The sequence below is a fragment of the Anomalospiza imberbis genome, chromosome 3, assembly GCF_031753505.1.
Source record: "Anomalospiza imberbis isolate Cuckoo-Finch-1a 21T00152 chromosome 3, ASM3175350v1, whole genome shotgun sequence".
NCBI classification, from domain to species: domain Eukaryota; kingdom Metazoa; phylum Chordata; class Aves; order Passeriformes; family Viduidae; genus Anomalospiza; species Anomalospiza imberbis.
In genome coordinates, this window is record NC_089683.1 from 98717811 (window position 1) to 98734461 (window position 16651).

General features: G+C 49.4%; 1 protein-coding gene across 1 annotated transcript in view; it reads left to right on the plus strand.

The window, feature by feature from the left end:
• GALNT14 (polypeptide N-acetylgalactosaminyltransferase 14) overlaps nucleotides 1-16651 on the plus strand; it is a 90302-nt gene that overhangs the window by 25231 nt on the left and 48420 nt on the right. The window contains exon 2 of the mRNA XM_068185968.1: nucleotides 7917-8086. Within this exon, the coding sequence (XP_068042069.1) occupies nucleotides 7917-8086 (170 nt within the window). The remainder of the gene's footprint in view (nucleotides 1-7916; nucleotides 8087-16651) is intronic.

Here is a 16651-nt window from a genome sequence, read left to right on the forward strand (position 1 = left end):
CCTTTGGCAGGGGGCAAAGGCATTTTTGGGAATTAGCAGGTGGAGAATGATGGAGAGAGCCCAGGGAAGCTGTGGGTATCCCACTGTTGATGGGAGTGGCAGTGGGAGTAGTGGTGAGGGACTGCTCCCATCAGCTCAGGGGACTTGGCTTGGGAATTGATGCTCAACTCATTGTGGGGCTGCTGCCAGTCCAGATGTTTTCCACTTATTTTGGGTTTTTAAAACCTGAAATCTTAAAAAATAAACATCTCAGGGAAGGCAGAGACTCTTAAAATGTATTTTGTCTGGTTTGCCATCCAGAATTACCATTTGTAAACCCATTAGAAGGGTTCACAGGTGCCGTGGACTTGGGATTGGCATTGCTCATCCTTTTCTTGGGGCTGTGGGAAAACCCAGAAGACCATTTTTGGATAGAAACTTGGGGGGACTGATGCAGCCCAAGCACAAGCAGTTGAACTGAGAAGTCCTGCAGCATCCCAGGAGAGCTGTGGGCAGGCGTAGGAGGAAATGACCAAAAATCCTCTCCATCCTTCTGCTTGACTCCCAGCACAGACAGAGCTGGGTCTTCTCTTTTGTCCAGTCAGCAGCTTGGTTTGTGCTGACCTCCTAAATATTCAGCTCATTATACACTCTAACGTATAAATAAAACAGAAGCAGGCAGCAGTATTCTCCAGGAGAATATAATCGGCTTCCTTTCCTTTTTAATTATGCAGGATTTGTCTCCATGTGTCAGGCTATCCTATGGGCCAATTTATAATTTTAAAGAGTTAAGATCTGTGTTCTTTATGTAGTGAGACTCTTATGAACACTCCAGATTTTGGGCATCCAAGATAAAAGAACATCTTTCTAGGTGGAAATGCAAGGAATTTTGTTGCTGGATGTTGTTTCTAGAGGTCAGTGGCCTGGATCCTGCATTCCTTTCCATTGTCACAGAGAGGTATGAGTTTCTTCACTATGGTGGAGATGGTGAGGGTCACCATGGGAATTCCTGGGCTCTGTCTGGGGTGTGTGATGCTGGCTGGCTGTTAGCATGTATTGCCTGTCCCTCTGTAGAGAGAGGATGGTGGCCTGGTGCTACAGCCAGTGGATAGGAGCATTGTCCACATATGGAGCTCTGACTTTGGCTGCCTGTGGGAGATGTGGATATATTTTAACCTGGCACCACTGCCAGTGCAGCAGTTGCTTGCTGATAAGTGTGGTGTGAACTCTGAGCTGACTTGTTTTCTCCTAAGGGAAGCCCTTGAAACAAAATTTGGCTTTTCATCAAAGCAATGAATCTGTCATCTTTCCCTCTATGCAGCTTGGACTCCCCTGCTTCTGATTTGTGAATAAATTCCCCGTTTTGGTGACTGCCCTGGTCATCCATTTTAAAATTAAAGCTTTGGTGCCCTTACTGGAAAAAGCATCAGTAATTCTCCAGTGGCTTTTCATGCTTTTATATTTGGCTGGAGACTTGAGCAGATTTAAGCCTCTGGAGGGTGTTTCAGACCATGTATATTGTTTACTACAGATACAGACAAGAAGATACACAAATTGCTGGTTCTCTCTATGATTGACTTAATGGTGGCCCAGATTCCTTAGCCCTGGGTCAGCTGCTTGCACTGACTCAGTGGCCAACAGCCTGAGCTGATGCTGGTTGAGTGTAGGGGTGATAGGAGGAAGATGCTGAAGAGCCTTTTCCAAGGCCTTGAGGGGCATGTTTCCATCCAGGCTGAAGTTGCAGCTGTACTTCGTGAGGGTCAAATCTTGTTCCAGTTCTTGAAGATCACATCTTCTTCCATGGCCCCTTTCCAGCCTTTGTCACTCCTGTTGCCTGATGTAGCAGGTGCCTTGATTGCATAAATGTGTGTGTGCACCACAGGAGAGATCCAGGCTCTGCCCACGCAGGAGGCAGTGAGCAGCAAGGGCAGAAAAGGTGGGGACAGTGTGGTCTTGGCCTCAGGGCCAAGTGAGAAAGTGGGACACTAAAAGGTCCTCAAGGACTCATGCTCCCTGCTGAGCCAGCAGAGGAGGAGGAGATACTCCATCCTTTGAAGATGGAGCAGAATGCTTGTGGATATGCATGAGCAGGAAAGGGTCAGTGGCAATGAGAAGCTTGATGGTGAATGTTCAAAGCTTCTCCAGGGACCCCAGCAGCAGGGCAGGCTTTGCTGGAGAGCTGCTTTACTTTAATTAGGTATCTGTATTAATATTTTATTTGATTATTCTTTTGTTTTGTTCTTCTCCCAAAGTGGGGTCAGGACAGACTCAGATCAGAAGCTTTTCTTTGAGAGACAAAAAAATCACCTCCAAGCACGGGGAGGTGTTGGTCTTCCTTGGAGCAGGGTGGGATCCTGGATCTGCTGCGTGTCCCCATGGGGTTGCAGAGGACCTGCCGCCATGGTGGTCATGCATGTTGTGCCCAGGTACCAGTGCAGGAGGAAGAGGAGTTTCACAGCCCTCAAATAAATGAACTGGAGCTATAATCTCCATGGGTCAGAAAACTAATTAGGGCAGATCATGGTCGGCCCGAGCTACCTCCATGCCAGTGTGTGATTTGTGTCAGCACAAAGCAGGGCCACTGAGCCAATGAAGCACGTAAGCAAGTACTTAACTTCAAGCATTTAAACAGGGGTTTCTGTGGTTCCTACAAATGCCTGGAGTCACTTAAGTTTATATTTATACAAAGTGCTTGATTGGCTTAGGGATTGTGCAGTTTGGGGAAGGAGGGTAAGAGGAAAGAGATGACTTCCAGGGTTGGTGTGAACTTGATGCTGAACGGTACCTGATGCACTGAAGGATGTGATGCAGGGTGAGTACAAAGCCTGTTTTCCAAAGACCCACAGCCTACTTTTGCCACCACCACATCCTTTTTGGATGGGACACAGACTGGCTGTGGTGCTGCCTGTTTCCCCCTTGTATCCTAGGGCTGAGGCCATCAGGATGCGCAGCACTGCTCGCTCAGGGCTAAGCCGAGGCACTGGGCTCTGGGGTTGAGAAAACTACACCAAAACTTGATTGAAGGATCTCGTACCTCATTGCTCCATCTGGGTTATTCAAGGATGAGGCAGTCTGACACTGTCCCACTTCTTTTCCCTCTGATGCTGCTGACCCTCTTAAGTGCACATGCTGGCACCAGGGGACCAGGAAGGATGAGCCTTATCCTGTTTGAAGTATTATAATCCTTTCAGATGGCATTAGTGCCTGGGCCAGCAGCAGCTCTATAATTGAACCTCCTGTTTGCAGGGGCCCTGCGCTTCAGTGAGACTTCTAAATCTCATTTGTGTAATGCCTGGTTGCAATTCCTACTGAAAGATTGCCCTCTGCCTCCAGTGCCCCTAAGCCTGCTGAGCACAAGGATGTCCTCGCTGGCAGAGGAGTGACACAGCGTGACCAGGCAGCAGCGTGCTGCATGGCGTCTGAGTTTCCAGAGCTTTCATGCGTTTATTGGACCTTGTGATAGGCTGATGTAATTTTTAATTTCCCCCTCCCTTCCTGTTTTTTAATGCCTGAGTCCCAGGGAATGGGCTCGGGCAAGCGCTCAGTCAGGTATTATGTAGGGATGAGATTTTTCAGGGAAAGCTAGGTTTGAGGGGAATCAAGGTAGAGGTACGTTTGGCTGCTGCCAGACTCCTTTGGGGTCATCTTTGTACCGGCACAGGCAAAACCCTTTTTCTGGCCAAATGGGTTCCCTGGAAAACCCTGTCAGCTCTGCCAGCCCCCTGGGCTGGCTTGGGTTTGCTGCCTCTTGAAAGGATGCTCATGGCACTGGTCCGATTCAATGTGGTCTGAAGGCAGACCTCAGCAGCCCCAAAAGGAAAATGGCTCTTATTTTAGCAAAGGCTTAAGTTCTCTATGTTAAAACAGTGCCACAAAAGAAGAAAGTGAATCAGAATCCCCCTTTGGCTCGCACTGCCCACTCCTTGTCTTGCTGGGCAGCTGGAGGCTGGCCCTGGGGGTGGTGTGACCTGCCTGTCCCCAGTCACTGCTGGCTCCTCTTGGGAGGCTTTTCACCTGACATGCCCTTTCAGTGCTGGGCTGCCTCTGGGTGGCCAAAGTGCTGCCACGGCTGCCCGTTCCCTGCCCAGTGTCCAGCCTGGCCTGGCCTCCCATGCCCTGCCGGGGCTGCCTGCTGGGGGACGCCGCGGGCCCGCAGCAGCCGCAGCCGCCTGGGCTGCTTGTTCCTCCTTCCCGCTCCAGCGATCCCTGCTGTACTGTAATCACACAATTATTATGCCGTTAAAATGTCATATTCGCAGAAATCCACATAAACAAGGCATTAGCAGTTGCCAGGAAATTGTAGTTTTACTGCTAATGACCCATTTTCCCCCCGCAGCACCACTTGTTTTTTTCTTAAATATTATTTTTTCCCTTCTTTGTTTCTTTGGTATTTTTTTGTCTTGTTTTGTTTGTGAGCTGTGATTTAAGAGGCAGATGACAAATTACATCTTTGCACTGAGAGGCTTTTAATCTTTAATGTACAGTTACAGTGAAAAGCTGCCTCTGTGCCTGCTCTGGGCTCTGTGCCCTAAGCCAACGAGGGTGATGGGTAGTTTTGGAGGAGCTGCCTTTAGTGGGTCATTTTTTGGGGGGTGCTTTACTGAAATGGCAGAGAAAGCTCTTGGTGAGGCCTGCTCTTGGCTGGGTGCTGGTGTGAGATGGAAGCTTCTCTCCACAATAAGTTTTGTCCCTGTCTTTTTTTGAGTGTCCCTCTCCTTGACCACCCCTGGGTACTCCCCAGTGGTGTTTGGAAGAGGCAACACTTGTTTGCCAAGAGCAGACAGCCACCCCTTGGATATATTTTTCTTTTCTCTCCTTCTGTTCATTGAGTGTCTCTAACTCTTTTAAGCATTGACTGTGTTTCCTATAATTAATACCAGTCATTAAACTGCAGTGTTGAAAGAGAAATTACCTAATTCCAAGAAAAAAAATGAAAATTTATTACTAGTACGTGAGAGAAAATGAATAGAAACTTGGAGAGATGAGCCCTGTAGAAGATAAATAGAAAGGCAAGTGGAATATTGACTTGATCCTTTTCTAGTGCAGGGTAATTTGGCCTCTAAAGTGAGTTAGATCATAATAAATTAAATTTAGATTTCTGCACATCAGTTAAATAACTCCCAAGACAGAATTCTGGTGTGAGGAAGAGGTGATAATACATTGTGGAAATATTATAATGAAGACCTTATCTGGTAACCTGTAACCAATGTGCTGTCCCTGGGTGAGCACAGGGGATTTCTCCTGATGCTTTATCTCTCATTCATTCCCTGTCTTGGATCAGGTGCAGGTGAGAAACAGGTGAGTCCCTGTGTGCAGGTTGGTGAGGTCTCCTGTTTCCTGCTGCTTGCACAGCTGGGAGCTTTTCATACTTTCCTCTCCTGCTTTGAGCAGCTGTGTTTTGCAGAGGTCAGTGTGCACCTGTGTCTGAGCTGAGCATTCTGCTCCCATTTCACTTACCCTTTTAGGAAGGCTTGGGATGGAAAGAACACCCAGAAGATTTGGGTGGGTGATGTAGATCAAAAGCAAATGACCAACCCCCAGTATCTATCTCTGGCTGAGAAAGTGAACCTAATCCCTGGTCTTGTTTTGTGGCCAGATATGGATTAAAATAACTCTTTAATCTCTGGCATCTAGTTACTGTACATCTCAGGTATTTAATGACCCAATATTTAATTACCCAATATTTAGTACCCATCCCAGTGATAGCTTTCCTCAGCCCAAAAAGGAGAACCTGGGTGAATCAAGGTGGGCTGGTGTCTCTCAGGTGGAGATTGCACAGGAGTATTAATTAGTCACTGCAGAGTAAACCAGGAATGCAACCCGGGAATGCAAGGTATATCCAGAGCAGGATGAGAGGTGAATGCTGTGGGGTAAGGCACTGGCAGTTGTCCATTTACTGCTGGGACCCCACCCCTGGTAACAGCACATTAGTGGAGTTAGATGGATGCTGGGAAAATGCCATCCCAGACCCTGGAGGACCCTGCCATGTGCCAAACTTTGCTTCTGCTGCCTGGCCAGAGCATTGCTGCCCTTGCAGTAGGTGCAGAAACTCCAGTTTTCTTGAGGAAATCCACCAGCCCTCTCACCTGAGCCATCAGATTCTTGCCCAGCTGCACCCTTGTAGCTGATCCAAGGCTATTGGGTGTAACTAACATCACAAAAACCAAAACAACATATATGCACACACACATCTTACAGCCTTTAGTGTTCTGGCCACTTTTGAGAGTCATCTCTCTTATTAAGTTTGATAAAACCAATTTTTTTTTTCTTCACAGCATTAAAATTTAGGGACTGCAGCTCCGGTGGTTGTTTCAGCAGCACCAGGCCTCCTGGGGTCATCGTGAAATCTTATAAACATCAGGCTGTCGCTGGCTCCGCGATGCAATCGCCTCACTTTTCCCTGATCTTTTACTGCGGTGCTAAATCATGTTTTGCAAGATGCCTTAGAAAAAACCCAACATAAACAACATTTATCACCCTGTGCACGTCAGCCCTCCCGAAAGTCCGCAGCTGGGTTATGTGCGTCCTCCTCATAAAACTCCTGCAGGGACCTTACTGGTTTCATAACTTTCTCCCAGCCTTGAATAACTTTATTCCAGTCCTGAATAACTTCCTCTCAGTATGGCTGGTGACTCAGGGGTTTCTTCTGATCTTCTCGCACTGGAGTAGGTGCTGGAGGAGGTCCTGAGAAGGCCATGGGGTCACACCAGGGGAGGATGGATATAACCCTGTATCTGGAAACCCCTGCATCCCTGGAATTTCTTGGCTATTGGGAGTGCTCATGTCACCGTAACCCAGAGCAATGTGGGGTATCCTGTGGCTGGAGGTGCCTGGCTTGCTCCTGTGGTGGTTCACTTGCAGGAGCCAGTGCTCCCTCCTCCCCTTTCTGTGACTACAAAAAATGCACTGCCAGATGCGAGTAAAATCAATTATGGGATAAAAATCGCCCTTTTCAAAAGCTTCGTTTTGCACTATTAGGAGGCAAAAGCAGCTTTGAGATGGTTTGAACTGAGGAGGGGAAAAAAATAAGAAAACCAGAAGAAAAGATCAATTATTGGATAAGATCACAATTTTCTTTAGGGCTGAGATGTCTGTAAATGTTTGCATCTCTCAGTGTTACAGGTAGGCTGAGATCAAAGAAGTTGTGCTGCTGTAGCGATGAGATCTTATCGGCGCTGTTTTGTGCTGGCTGCCTCAGACACTGCCAGAGGATGCTTAAACCCCCGATAGCTTCTGCTGCTCAGGGATGCTTCAACTCCGACAGCACCCAGCCATCAAGAAATGCTTAAATCCCCCAAGGTTGTTGAAGCTGCTGGGTAACCCCAAAGTGCAGCTTTTCCATCCTACTGGAGCGAGGGGGACCACACAGGCACGTGCTTCCCTGCTCTTCTCCCTGTGGTAGGGCTGAAGTCCTCAGTGGGAGACATGGTGGCAAAGATGGACTGAAATTGGGCTGGGAGCATGATGGCCCCCTTCTTCCAGGGTCCTATTGCTGGAGCTGAGGCTAGAATGTGGCTGTGGAAATGTGGGATTACTCCTTTCCTACCTGAAAGGTTATGGGGGCAATGGGTCATGTGATGTAAAATACGTTTGTTTTTTGCCTGGAGAGACATGAAAACCCTTATAAAAAGTTTGTACTCTTATGTTTTCTTGAGATGGTGCTGCTTGAGAGGGGCATCCACCAGAGACCTGAATTTGGATTCAAATTAGTCATTTTAATTCAAATTGGAAGCTCTCTTTGACATATTGTTTCAGGACATAAGGACAAAAAATAAACCCTGAAGACCTCATGGGACTCCTCGTTAGCCTGCTCTTGCAGCACTTGCCTGAATTGCAGGGCTGACAGTCATCCGGCAGGGCTTGGGAGGACCTCTGGAGCGGGGTCAGGCGTCCTCCGATCTCTCCTGTCTCTAACGGGGCTGACTTTGTGCGCGCAGGAATCGGACGTGGACTGGGACGACCTCTGGGATCAGTTTGAAGAGCGGAGGTACCTGAGTGCCCGGAGGTGGAAGGGCGGCGAGGACCCATACCGGCTCCATGCCTTTAACCAGCGGGAGAGCGAGAGGATCCCCAGTGACCGCGCTGTCCGCGACACCCGCCATCACAGGTTCTGCCTCCCCCTGGCTCCTCCTGGTCTTCCTCACCAAATTTCATCGCATGGGGCGTGCTCCTGTTCCCCTTCAGGGTGCTCTTGGGATTGGGTCTGCCTGGGTTGTGTTTCTGGGATTGAGTCTTTCCCTTTGCTTGATTTCTTGGCATGTCCAGAAGTCTTAAACCTGTTAATTGAAAATGTATAAATTATTCCAGAACCATAGGGAAAGGAAGGAAAGGCCTTTATTTTTTCCTTCAGAAAAGTAATGGGTTTGCAAGAGCAGGTCTCACTGAGGGGCAAAGTCTTCCCTGGTGCTGGGAACTTTTGCTCTGCAGATGCATTGAGGTGATGCAAGAGAGATAAAATAACTGTTAAGCATTGAGATTGCTCTGCAGAGAGAGAAGTGGGGAATAAGGGGTAATTGCTTAGTGAGGAGGAGAGAAGGGTAAGAGCTTGTTGGGTTGCTAGCTGCTCCAGCACCACTGAAGGTCAGAACTATCCTTTGGTGCCCAAAGGAGCTGTTGGGAAAGGCAGGGAGGATTGCAGCAACAGTTGCCTTCTAGATGGAGCTGCACTCCACTGTCAGTGTGAGAAGGGTGGAGTGTGAGTTTTGATGCACCCTTGCTTGCTGAGGTCTCAGCTGTAGTCTCCCTTTGGTTGTCTTTCCAAACTCACTGGGGAAGAGCTGCCCTTCCTGCCGAAGGTCAATTGTTAATTGTTAGTTTGGGGTTAATTGTTAGTTTGTTGGATGGGGTGATGTGAGGATGTCCCGGTGGTGAAGGAGAAGCTCCCAAGGTCCCCTCAATGCAGTTTTCCTCCTTGTCCTCTGAGGACACAGCGTATGCCTGGCTCCTGCTGTCAGTCACCAATCCACAGCCGGTGCAAGCTCTTCCATGGACCTGTGCCTGGCATTATGTCCCAACTTGCTGGCAGCAGCTGTCTCTACTGCCTTGTCCTGGGAGCCCTTTTAGGGGAGTCCTGCTCTGGTGGGAGCTCTGTGCTGGACCCAGCCATGACATCCTGCTGCCTGTGCTGCACCTTGCTCCCAGATCAGTGACTCCACTCCTGGCATCTGACCCAACTCTGAACTTCCCCTGTTCCAGTTCAAATGCAGCACTTAGGCGGAAATGCTGAAACAGCACCAGTTCCCCAGCCCTGTAGCAAGCCATGTGCTTATTTATTTATTTAGCTTCTTTTTGTTGTAAGGACCAGATGCTCCTTTCTCCGGAGAGGAGCTGTCAGCCCTGACGGACGCCTGTTTTAGCTGAGCAGAGAGCGAATGTGCTATTCCTGGAGAGAATTAATGCCAGGGATATTAACCATCTGCCCTATTAAAAGGGAAGATTGGCTCGGTTGCCCCTTGCCTACCCTCACTGTGCAGTGGCAGCCACCTTGTTCCTGGGCGGGCAGATGTGGCACTGAGTGCTCCTGTGAAAGAAAAGTTCTCATTAAGGAGGAAGTGAGGGCACAGCACGTGGGAGGGGCTGGGGCTAATTTAATTTGTTTCCAATTTCCTTAACCCGGTAATTGGATTCTGATTTATTGAATATGCCTGAGGAATGCTGCGGATGATGCACCATTAGCCAAGCATTAGAGTAGCCACGGAGGAAATGGAGCTGCTGGCAGATCTGGGGGAGGCAGGCGCTGATGGAGAGGATGGAGGAGAGAGAAGGATCTAGGATTGGTGGTTGAGGGAGAGAGGAAAGTGCAGAGCTGAGCCCTCTCTGGAAAAATAATCCTTACTTAACAGCACAGTTGTCCTGGGAGCTGCTGCAGGTGGTGGTCAGGCCCTGCCATGCAACCTGGAAGCTGGTCTGGAACTGTGCAGCAGAAATGTGTGGAAAAGCCTGGATAAGCATCGCCTGCTCTTAGAGCAGGGAGAAGTTGCTGGTGGCTGTGCAAGAACATATAAAGGGAATCCAGCATGGGATTGACTAGATGCCCTCCTGTGAAGGGGAGAGCAGGGATGTGTGGACCAGGCTGTTGTGGGAGAAAGGACACCCACAGTGCTCCTGCTGCATGTTCTTCTGGAGGCTGTGTTTAGAGGCTTGGTTTCAATGGAAAACCTGGATTAAGCTGCTCGGAGTGAACCCAGAGAGTCGGGCCTCAATTCTGCTCTAGGTGACTTTGGGGCAATTGAGGACCCCGCACTAAGGGGCACCACTGTGACAAGAGGCTCCTGCCCAGCTTGTGCGAGGGTTTAGGAGGCTTTGGAGAGGGTCTCATCCATCATTTCAAGTCCTTGCCATTGATGAGCAACTTCTCCTTCAGCCTCTCAGTAAGATGTTGTGCTCTGCTCTGTGACAAGGTTTCCAATGTGTTGGCTCTCCATCCTTCATGCCTCTGTATGACATGTGGCAGCACTGAGATGGACCTTCAGACCATGGTAATGCCCAGAGTCCCACACATTGGATCCTAATCCTAGGGACTGAGATGTGGGAATGCTGCTCCTTACAGCTTCTCTGTGGGGTGTTTTTCATTAGGATGGTTGCAGAAAGTTTCCTGGTGTTTTCTCTGCTAATCCAGCCAAGCATCTGGACTTGCCAGCGATAGCTGAATATACAAAATCTGGCAAGGACTGAGCAGCAAGCTCCTTGCCAGGAGGTCATGGAGAGGGCAAATACTTTCAATGGGATGGGATGTGGCACTGACGGCCAGTTGCTTAGCAATGTTTGCTGGATTGATTTTGTTTTTAAATTGCAGCCAGTGGAATAGTTTCAGATGGAGAGGAATTGCAGTCTTCCAAGAAATCAGAGCAGGAGAAACTGTGGTGGTTCTCTTTGCCTGCCTCTGGCTAGTTCTGCAGGGCTATGAACTTTAGCTTGGTTTGTGGGTGATTTCAGCCAGGGAACTGTCATGCTTTCTGTGGACTACCTTGTGTCACTTGGCCAGGGAAATCTCACAGCTGGAGCATTGCTCCTGGTGACCTTCTTGTGTTTCACTGCCATTAACTCCATTCCTGTTTGTACGTTGACTAAACCCCTGGACCACGTAAAGGGCTGCCCTTCTCCAAGGAGAAGACCTTGGATGGTCCTGTGGTGGTGCATCCCATCCCCCCAAAAAGTCAAGGTTAAAACATCCTTGTGATTGCATCAGCAGACCGGACCTGGAGCTTGGTGGCACATCCAGACTGTGCACAGCCAGCTCATGCCTCTGGAGTGGGTGGCTAGTCTCCCTCCACCATGGTAGCCACATGCACTTGGAATTACCTCATCCCCATATCCCACCTCCTACAACTCCCACCGGCAAACTGCAGGACCGAAACGGCAGCGAATGAGTCAGTGCCAGGCGCAAGCACGGGGCGGGGGGAGAGGAGCTGAGCTTTCCAATATTGCTCAGCGGCTTGGAAAGCCGACAGGGAAGACGTGTCGCCCCCAGGCAGAAGATTTTGTCGTGATGGCTCCTGGGCTTTTTCCATCTGTGGCAGACAGCTCCTGGGGAGGCTGGTATTCACCACGCCAGTGCTCCATATGCTGCTTGGGCTGACCTCCGCCTCCCAGTGCTCCGCTGGGTTTGATGGATGTGCAGATGCTGTTGTGGCTGCCAGGCTCGGCTGGGACCGTGCAGCACAGCCCGCAGTGGCCTGAGCTGGGGTTTGTTCTGGCTGAGGGTGGCAAAACAGAGAGGGGAAATCGGGGCTAAGGAGAGGAGATGAGAGGCCAGAGGAGAGGTGAGAGCCTCCAGCAGACTTCTCCAGTTATTGCAAATCATGTCAGCCAGCTTCAGGCATCTCCCAGTGTCTGGCAGTGTCGGTACATGTTTAGTAGTGCTGTCTCAAGAGCTGATAAAGCAAGAAGGCTGAGGATGTAGCCCTCTCAAATTCTAGCATAAGACTGCATTTTTGAAATTCCCTCCTTCCCTGAGTCACAAGAGGTCCTACCTACCCAACTGAAGTTTAATTTTACAGCTGCCTAGGGGTTGTGTTTGTGTATGTGTGTGTCTGAGATAGAGAAAGCAGCTGCTGAGATCAAGTTGTGATTGAAACATGAGGCTGGCAGGGATGCTGCAGGCATGAAGATCAGGTGTTGCATTGTCTGCTGAAGGTGAGAGCATCCTGGCAGCCCAGAAACCAGGTCCTGCCAACTTGTGCCCCCTAGAAAAGCTCTGCTGTTATAGTGTGTCCTATTCTCTTTGAGGACAACAGCACACACACTTAAGATTTCCTCCAGGTTTCTTCTCTTAAATCCCTGTGCTAAGCCAGCTGGAGAGTGTCCCTTGGGTAGGAAGGCTGCTGAGGACTGGTTGCTGTGCTCATATGGACTGTTTTTGGAGGGATGGGAAGGTGCAGGTGATGCCTGTGGGGTTTTCCTAAGGCAGAGAGCTGCTGTCTTGTATTCTTAAGGTCCAGAAATGCCAGGATTTCAGCCCTCAAGCAGGAGCATTACACACTGCAGTGCTCTTTTGACCCCTTAATTTCAGCTTGTATCCCGAGGGTGCAGAGCTTGCACATTCCATGTCACGGCGGAGCAGCTGTGGTTGGGGTAGGCAAAAATACCTGGCTGTGCTGAGTGTGGGGATGACTGGGAAGAACAGGTGGTCCTGACGGTCACCTCTGCTGGCAGTAGTACCTGTGTACACAGGCACCTGGGGCTGAGCGTGGCTCTCTGCCCTTCTCTGTGTCCCACTTGGACACGGCTGGCACATGGCATGTGGGAGCGCCTGTTGACATCCCTGTGCAGATGACAAGAGGGCAGCTGTGGCACATGCAGGCTTTGGAGTGGCTCCATTTTTGGGTGAGTTGATGATTGCCACCCAGGAGTGGCAAGAGCTGAGAATATGGTGACGTCTTCCTGGGAAGGAGGAGTCGAAGGGGAGAAAAGCTGACAGCAGTGCCTTTGGTTTAGCATGTTTATGATGCCCTTGGACTTCTCACATTGCCTTGTCTTCTTCCAGCTTCCTTTCCCTCCAGACCAAAACCACTTTGAGGCTGTTCTTGAGGTGAACACTGGGTCTCAGCAGCCATAAATGTATTTTTTGCCCCACATAGGTATTTAAGCATTTTATCTTTCTTGCCTGGTTTCTTGAGAGTCCCCAAAGGAAGAACTTGATGTTTGGAGACCAACATGTATGGAAAAGCCCAGGCAGGACAGAGTGTGGGCTCTGCTCTGCTGTCCTCAGTGGTACATGAACATTAGACCTGCAGAAGCAGGTAAATCTGTAGGATCCCTAGCAGGTGACCAAACCCACTTTGAATTTGAAGGAAGGTTTGTAGGGACCTAGACAAGCCTTGCACAATTGAGAGCAGAACCAAACCTGTAGATTCTTGAGGTCTCCTGTTATCTTTCACTTTGCTGAGTCCATACATTTCTTACTTTGGCCTCTGGACTGTAGCTGGTCTAATCCACTTTCCTGTGTAATGCAGACTAAGTCCCAAGGGATTATTATTTTTAAAATGTGCTTACTCAAGCAGTGCCTCGCGAGTTGCTGGCTCGGGGTGTGCTGTGTGGTAGACCAGGGCAAGAGGTGGTGTGGGCAGGGGTGCATGTGCTTGTGGTCTCCCTGTGCCTGGTACTGCTGGGTGCATCTGCTTGGGGCAGAGGGGTGGTGGGGCAGGACTGAGCAGAGGAGCCTTGAGTGCAGTGCAGAAGGATAGACCCCTGCCCATGAGGCTGGATGAAGGAGGGAGCCAGGTGAGGAGGATGGGAGAGAGGGAGTGCTCAGATGCTGCCACATCTCTGGACGTGGCATTGGTGAAAGCTGGAGGGGGTGTCCTCGTGTGGCCAGGTGTCTGTGCTGCTGGCTTTGCTCTGTCCTGTACCCTCTTGTGTGGTGCTCCCCCATGAGAAGTGCATGATGCTCTGAGAGGAGAAGGGTGGCAGCACTTCGTGTGAGCTTGGGGTGGCTGGGTGTGAGAGGGTACAGGCTTCTTCTTGCCTTTAGGGCTCATTATTAGCTGCTGGGTGACTGTCAGCAATGTCCTGAAGAGTTTTTCTGTTGCTTGATCTGTTATTCCAGCTGTTACTCTGTTTTCTGGGCAGAGCCAGGATATTTGTCATTTCATCGCAAAATAAGATTTATCACATTTCAGAAAAATCCTGTATGTGTGAGGGCTGTCCAGATCTTTTGCCTGCAAAGCAGTTTGAAATGCTGAAAGAGCTGGGTAAGAGAAGATCTGGGATACCCCTGCCTTTGGTCTTGGTCTCCTTATTTCTAATGACAGCAAGAGCAGAGCACGACCCTGCAGGTGAGCAGGTACACAGATCAGTAGTGGAAAACACATTTTACACAAAAGCATTTCTGTAAGGAAACAACATGATTGCTTTTTTCCCCTGGACACTAGATCCCAAGAGGTTAGCTCCCAGCCCTGTGTTTTCCATCACCTCCTTAGGCTGAGATCTCTCGGGATGAAGATATGAGAACAGTCCTTTTAAGTAGAGTAGGGGCTGGCTTTTCCCTTTGGGATAAACTAGAACTGCCTGCATTGGTCAAGGTCTTGGTTCTGCCCTTGATCAGATGGCTTGTGTGGCCTAAATTTGAAACTTTCATGCTTATGTGGAGTGCTCACCTCCCACAGTGGCATTTGCACTTGATTTTCTGGGTGAATTTGGACGTGAAACTGCAAGGGGGTTTGAGGAACCATTGTGATCAAAACACAGAGAGATTGTTTTCAGGTAGCACAGAGAACAAGGAGTATTGAGATTGGCAATTCTTGGCAGCTAAGCAAGGAAAGCAAGACAGCTATTAATCAGAAACTGGCACTTCATGAAATCATAGAGTAATTTGGGTTGAAAGAGACCTCAGGAGGTCTCTGATCCAGCCTCCTGCTCCAAGTTGGGTCAGCTCTGTAATCAGCCCAGGTTTGTCTCAATGCAGAACGCAGTGAGCCCACTGGGACTCCTGGGCTTGCCCCCAGCATTTTTTAAAAGCTGATGTAATTTAAAAACCCTGGTTGCAGCACATGGAATTTGTAGTTCTTTCCCCCCAGCTACCTGTGTTTCTGAAACAACTTAGAAGTTCCTTGAGGTGCTGTCATCTCCTCTTTTGATGTTCATCACCTTCAGGTGATTCACTTAACTACCACACTCATGTATCTTCTCTGGCTTAACATTGCAAGGCTTTGCCAGCAGTGGGGTTGAGACAGGCTTGAGAAAACTTGGTCAAAGACAGAATCCCATGGAGTCTTCACTCCATTATGTTGCTTGAAAGTGTACAGAAATATTCACTGGACCGTTTTGGCACTGCAGAAATCCAGTATTTCATGTTTTCCTGCTTCTGCTGGAGTTGGTATCTGGTACAGGTGTGGGAATACCTGCACTGAGGTGCCTCTTTCTGATAGCTGCACCTTCTCTTCCTGGAGAGCTCATGTAGAAGTGTGGTGGGTCTCTCTGGAGACTCACCAAGTGCAAACTGAGCTGGGCACACACAATCCTGGGAAATGGCTGGGAACTGTCCATGTCCCCATACTGGGAGTATCTGTGGCCACCCCAGTGTCTGTGACATTTGCTGTCCCACGTTTTTGTCTGATGGAGGTGGAGGGCTCAGCTGACCTGATGGGTTCCGAGACAGGGACTGGTAGCTTCAGGGGACAAAAACTGATGAATGCAGTGATCTTTTTTCAAATATCTTTCTACATACTGTCCTCTTTTGAAACTTTCTGGGTTTGTTTTTTTTTTTTTTTTTTAATGTGGTAGAGGAAGAAAGAGTAGAGAAGGGTCTGCATGAAATGGGATTATAGTGGGTTTGAGCACTGAGAGAAGTTGCATTCCCTGGGGATGGCTGCCCATGTCTGAGCTGGGATCTATCCTTGGCCAGCGCTCGTGGCTAGACCATCATCCCAACATTCACTTGTCCTGAAGAACCCGTTCTTCCCTCCTCGGATGTGACAGGGCTTCTGCCATAGCCACGTTGGATCTTCCTGTGCCTTTCCTGAGAGTTGGTGTGCTTCCTGGGCATCATGGACACCCAAACCACCCTGTGTGACTTGCACAAACTTCCGTGGAAAGGAGAGAGACTTTCAGGCACTGAGATCCCAATCCAAACCCAGATGCCTGAGGCATCCCAGGAAAAGGAGCTCCTGCCACCTTCTTGGTTTCAGAGGTGCTATGTCTTCCTTACCCTGGCAGTACAGTGGCTCCAGTCAGGTTTTTGGAGCACAGCTCAGCTGATCCCAGGTTGCAAATCGTACCTTGGAGTCATGGGCGCTGGCTCTGGATGTTGGCTGTCAACAAGGGGCAGGAGCTGAGGTGAAGTGAGATGCTGTGGTATTGTATCTTGAGGGGCTGCCTAGAGAAAAGGCAGGCTGAGGAGCTTTCATTAAAAATGGTTCTGGGAAGGAATGCTGGGGCTGGGGGAGGCTGGTGTTTCTCCAGGAGCAGGGTTGATTGTATTTTGATTGTGTCTGCTGTAGGGAGGTGGCGGATGTGACAGCTCTTATTCTGCAGTGGTGGATTTTCAGTGCTATTTGTCCCCTCTTCTTCTTTTTTTTTTTGCGTGAGAAGGATGAGGGTAACTTGAGAAGTAGCTGAGGAGTGAGCTAGGCTCTCTGAGGAGCTGATGGAAGTGTATAGGCGGGTGTTGGGGATGCAGGAGGATGTGCCAGTTAAGTGGTTGTGTTATTCATTTTTTTTTCTGGAGAGCAAA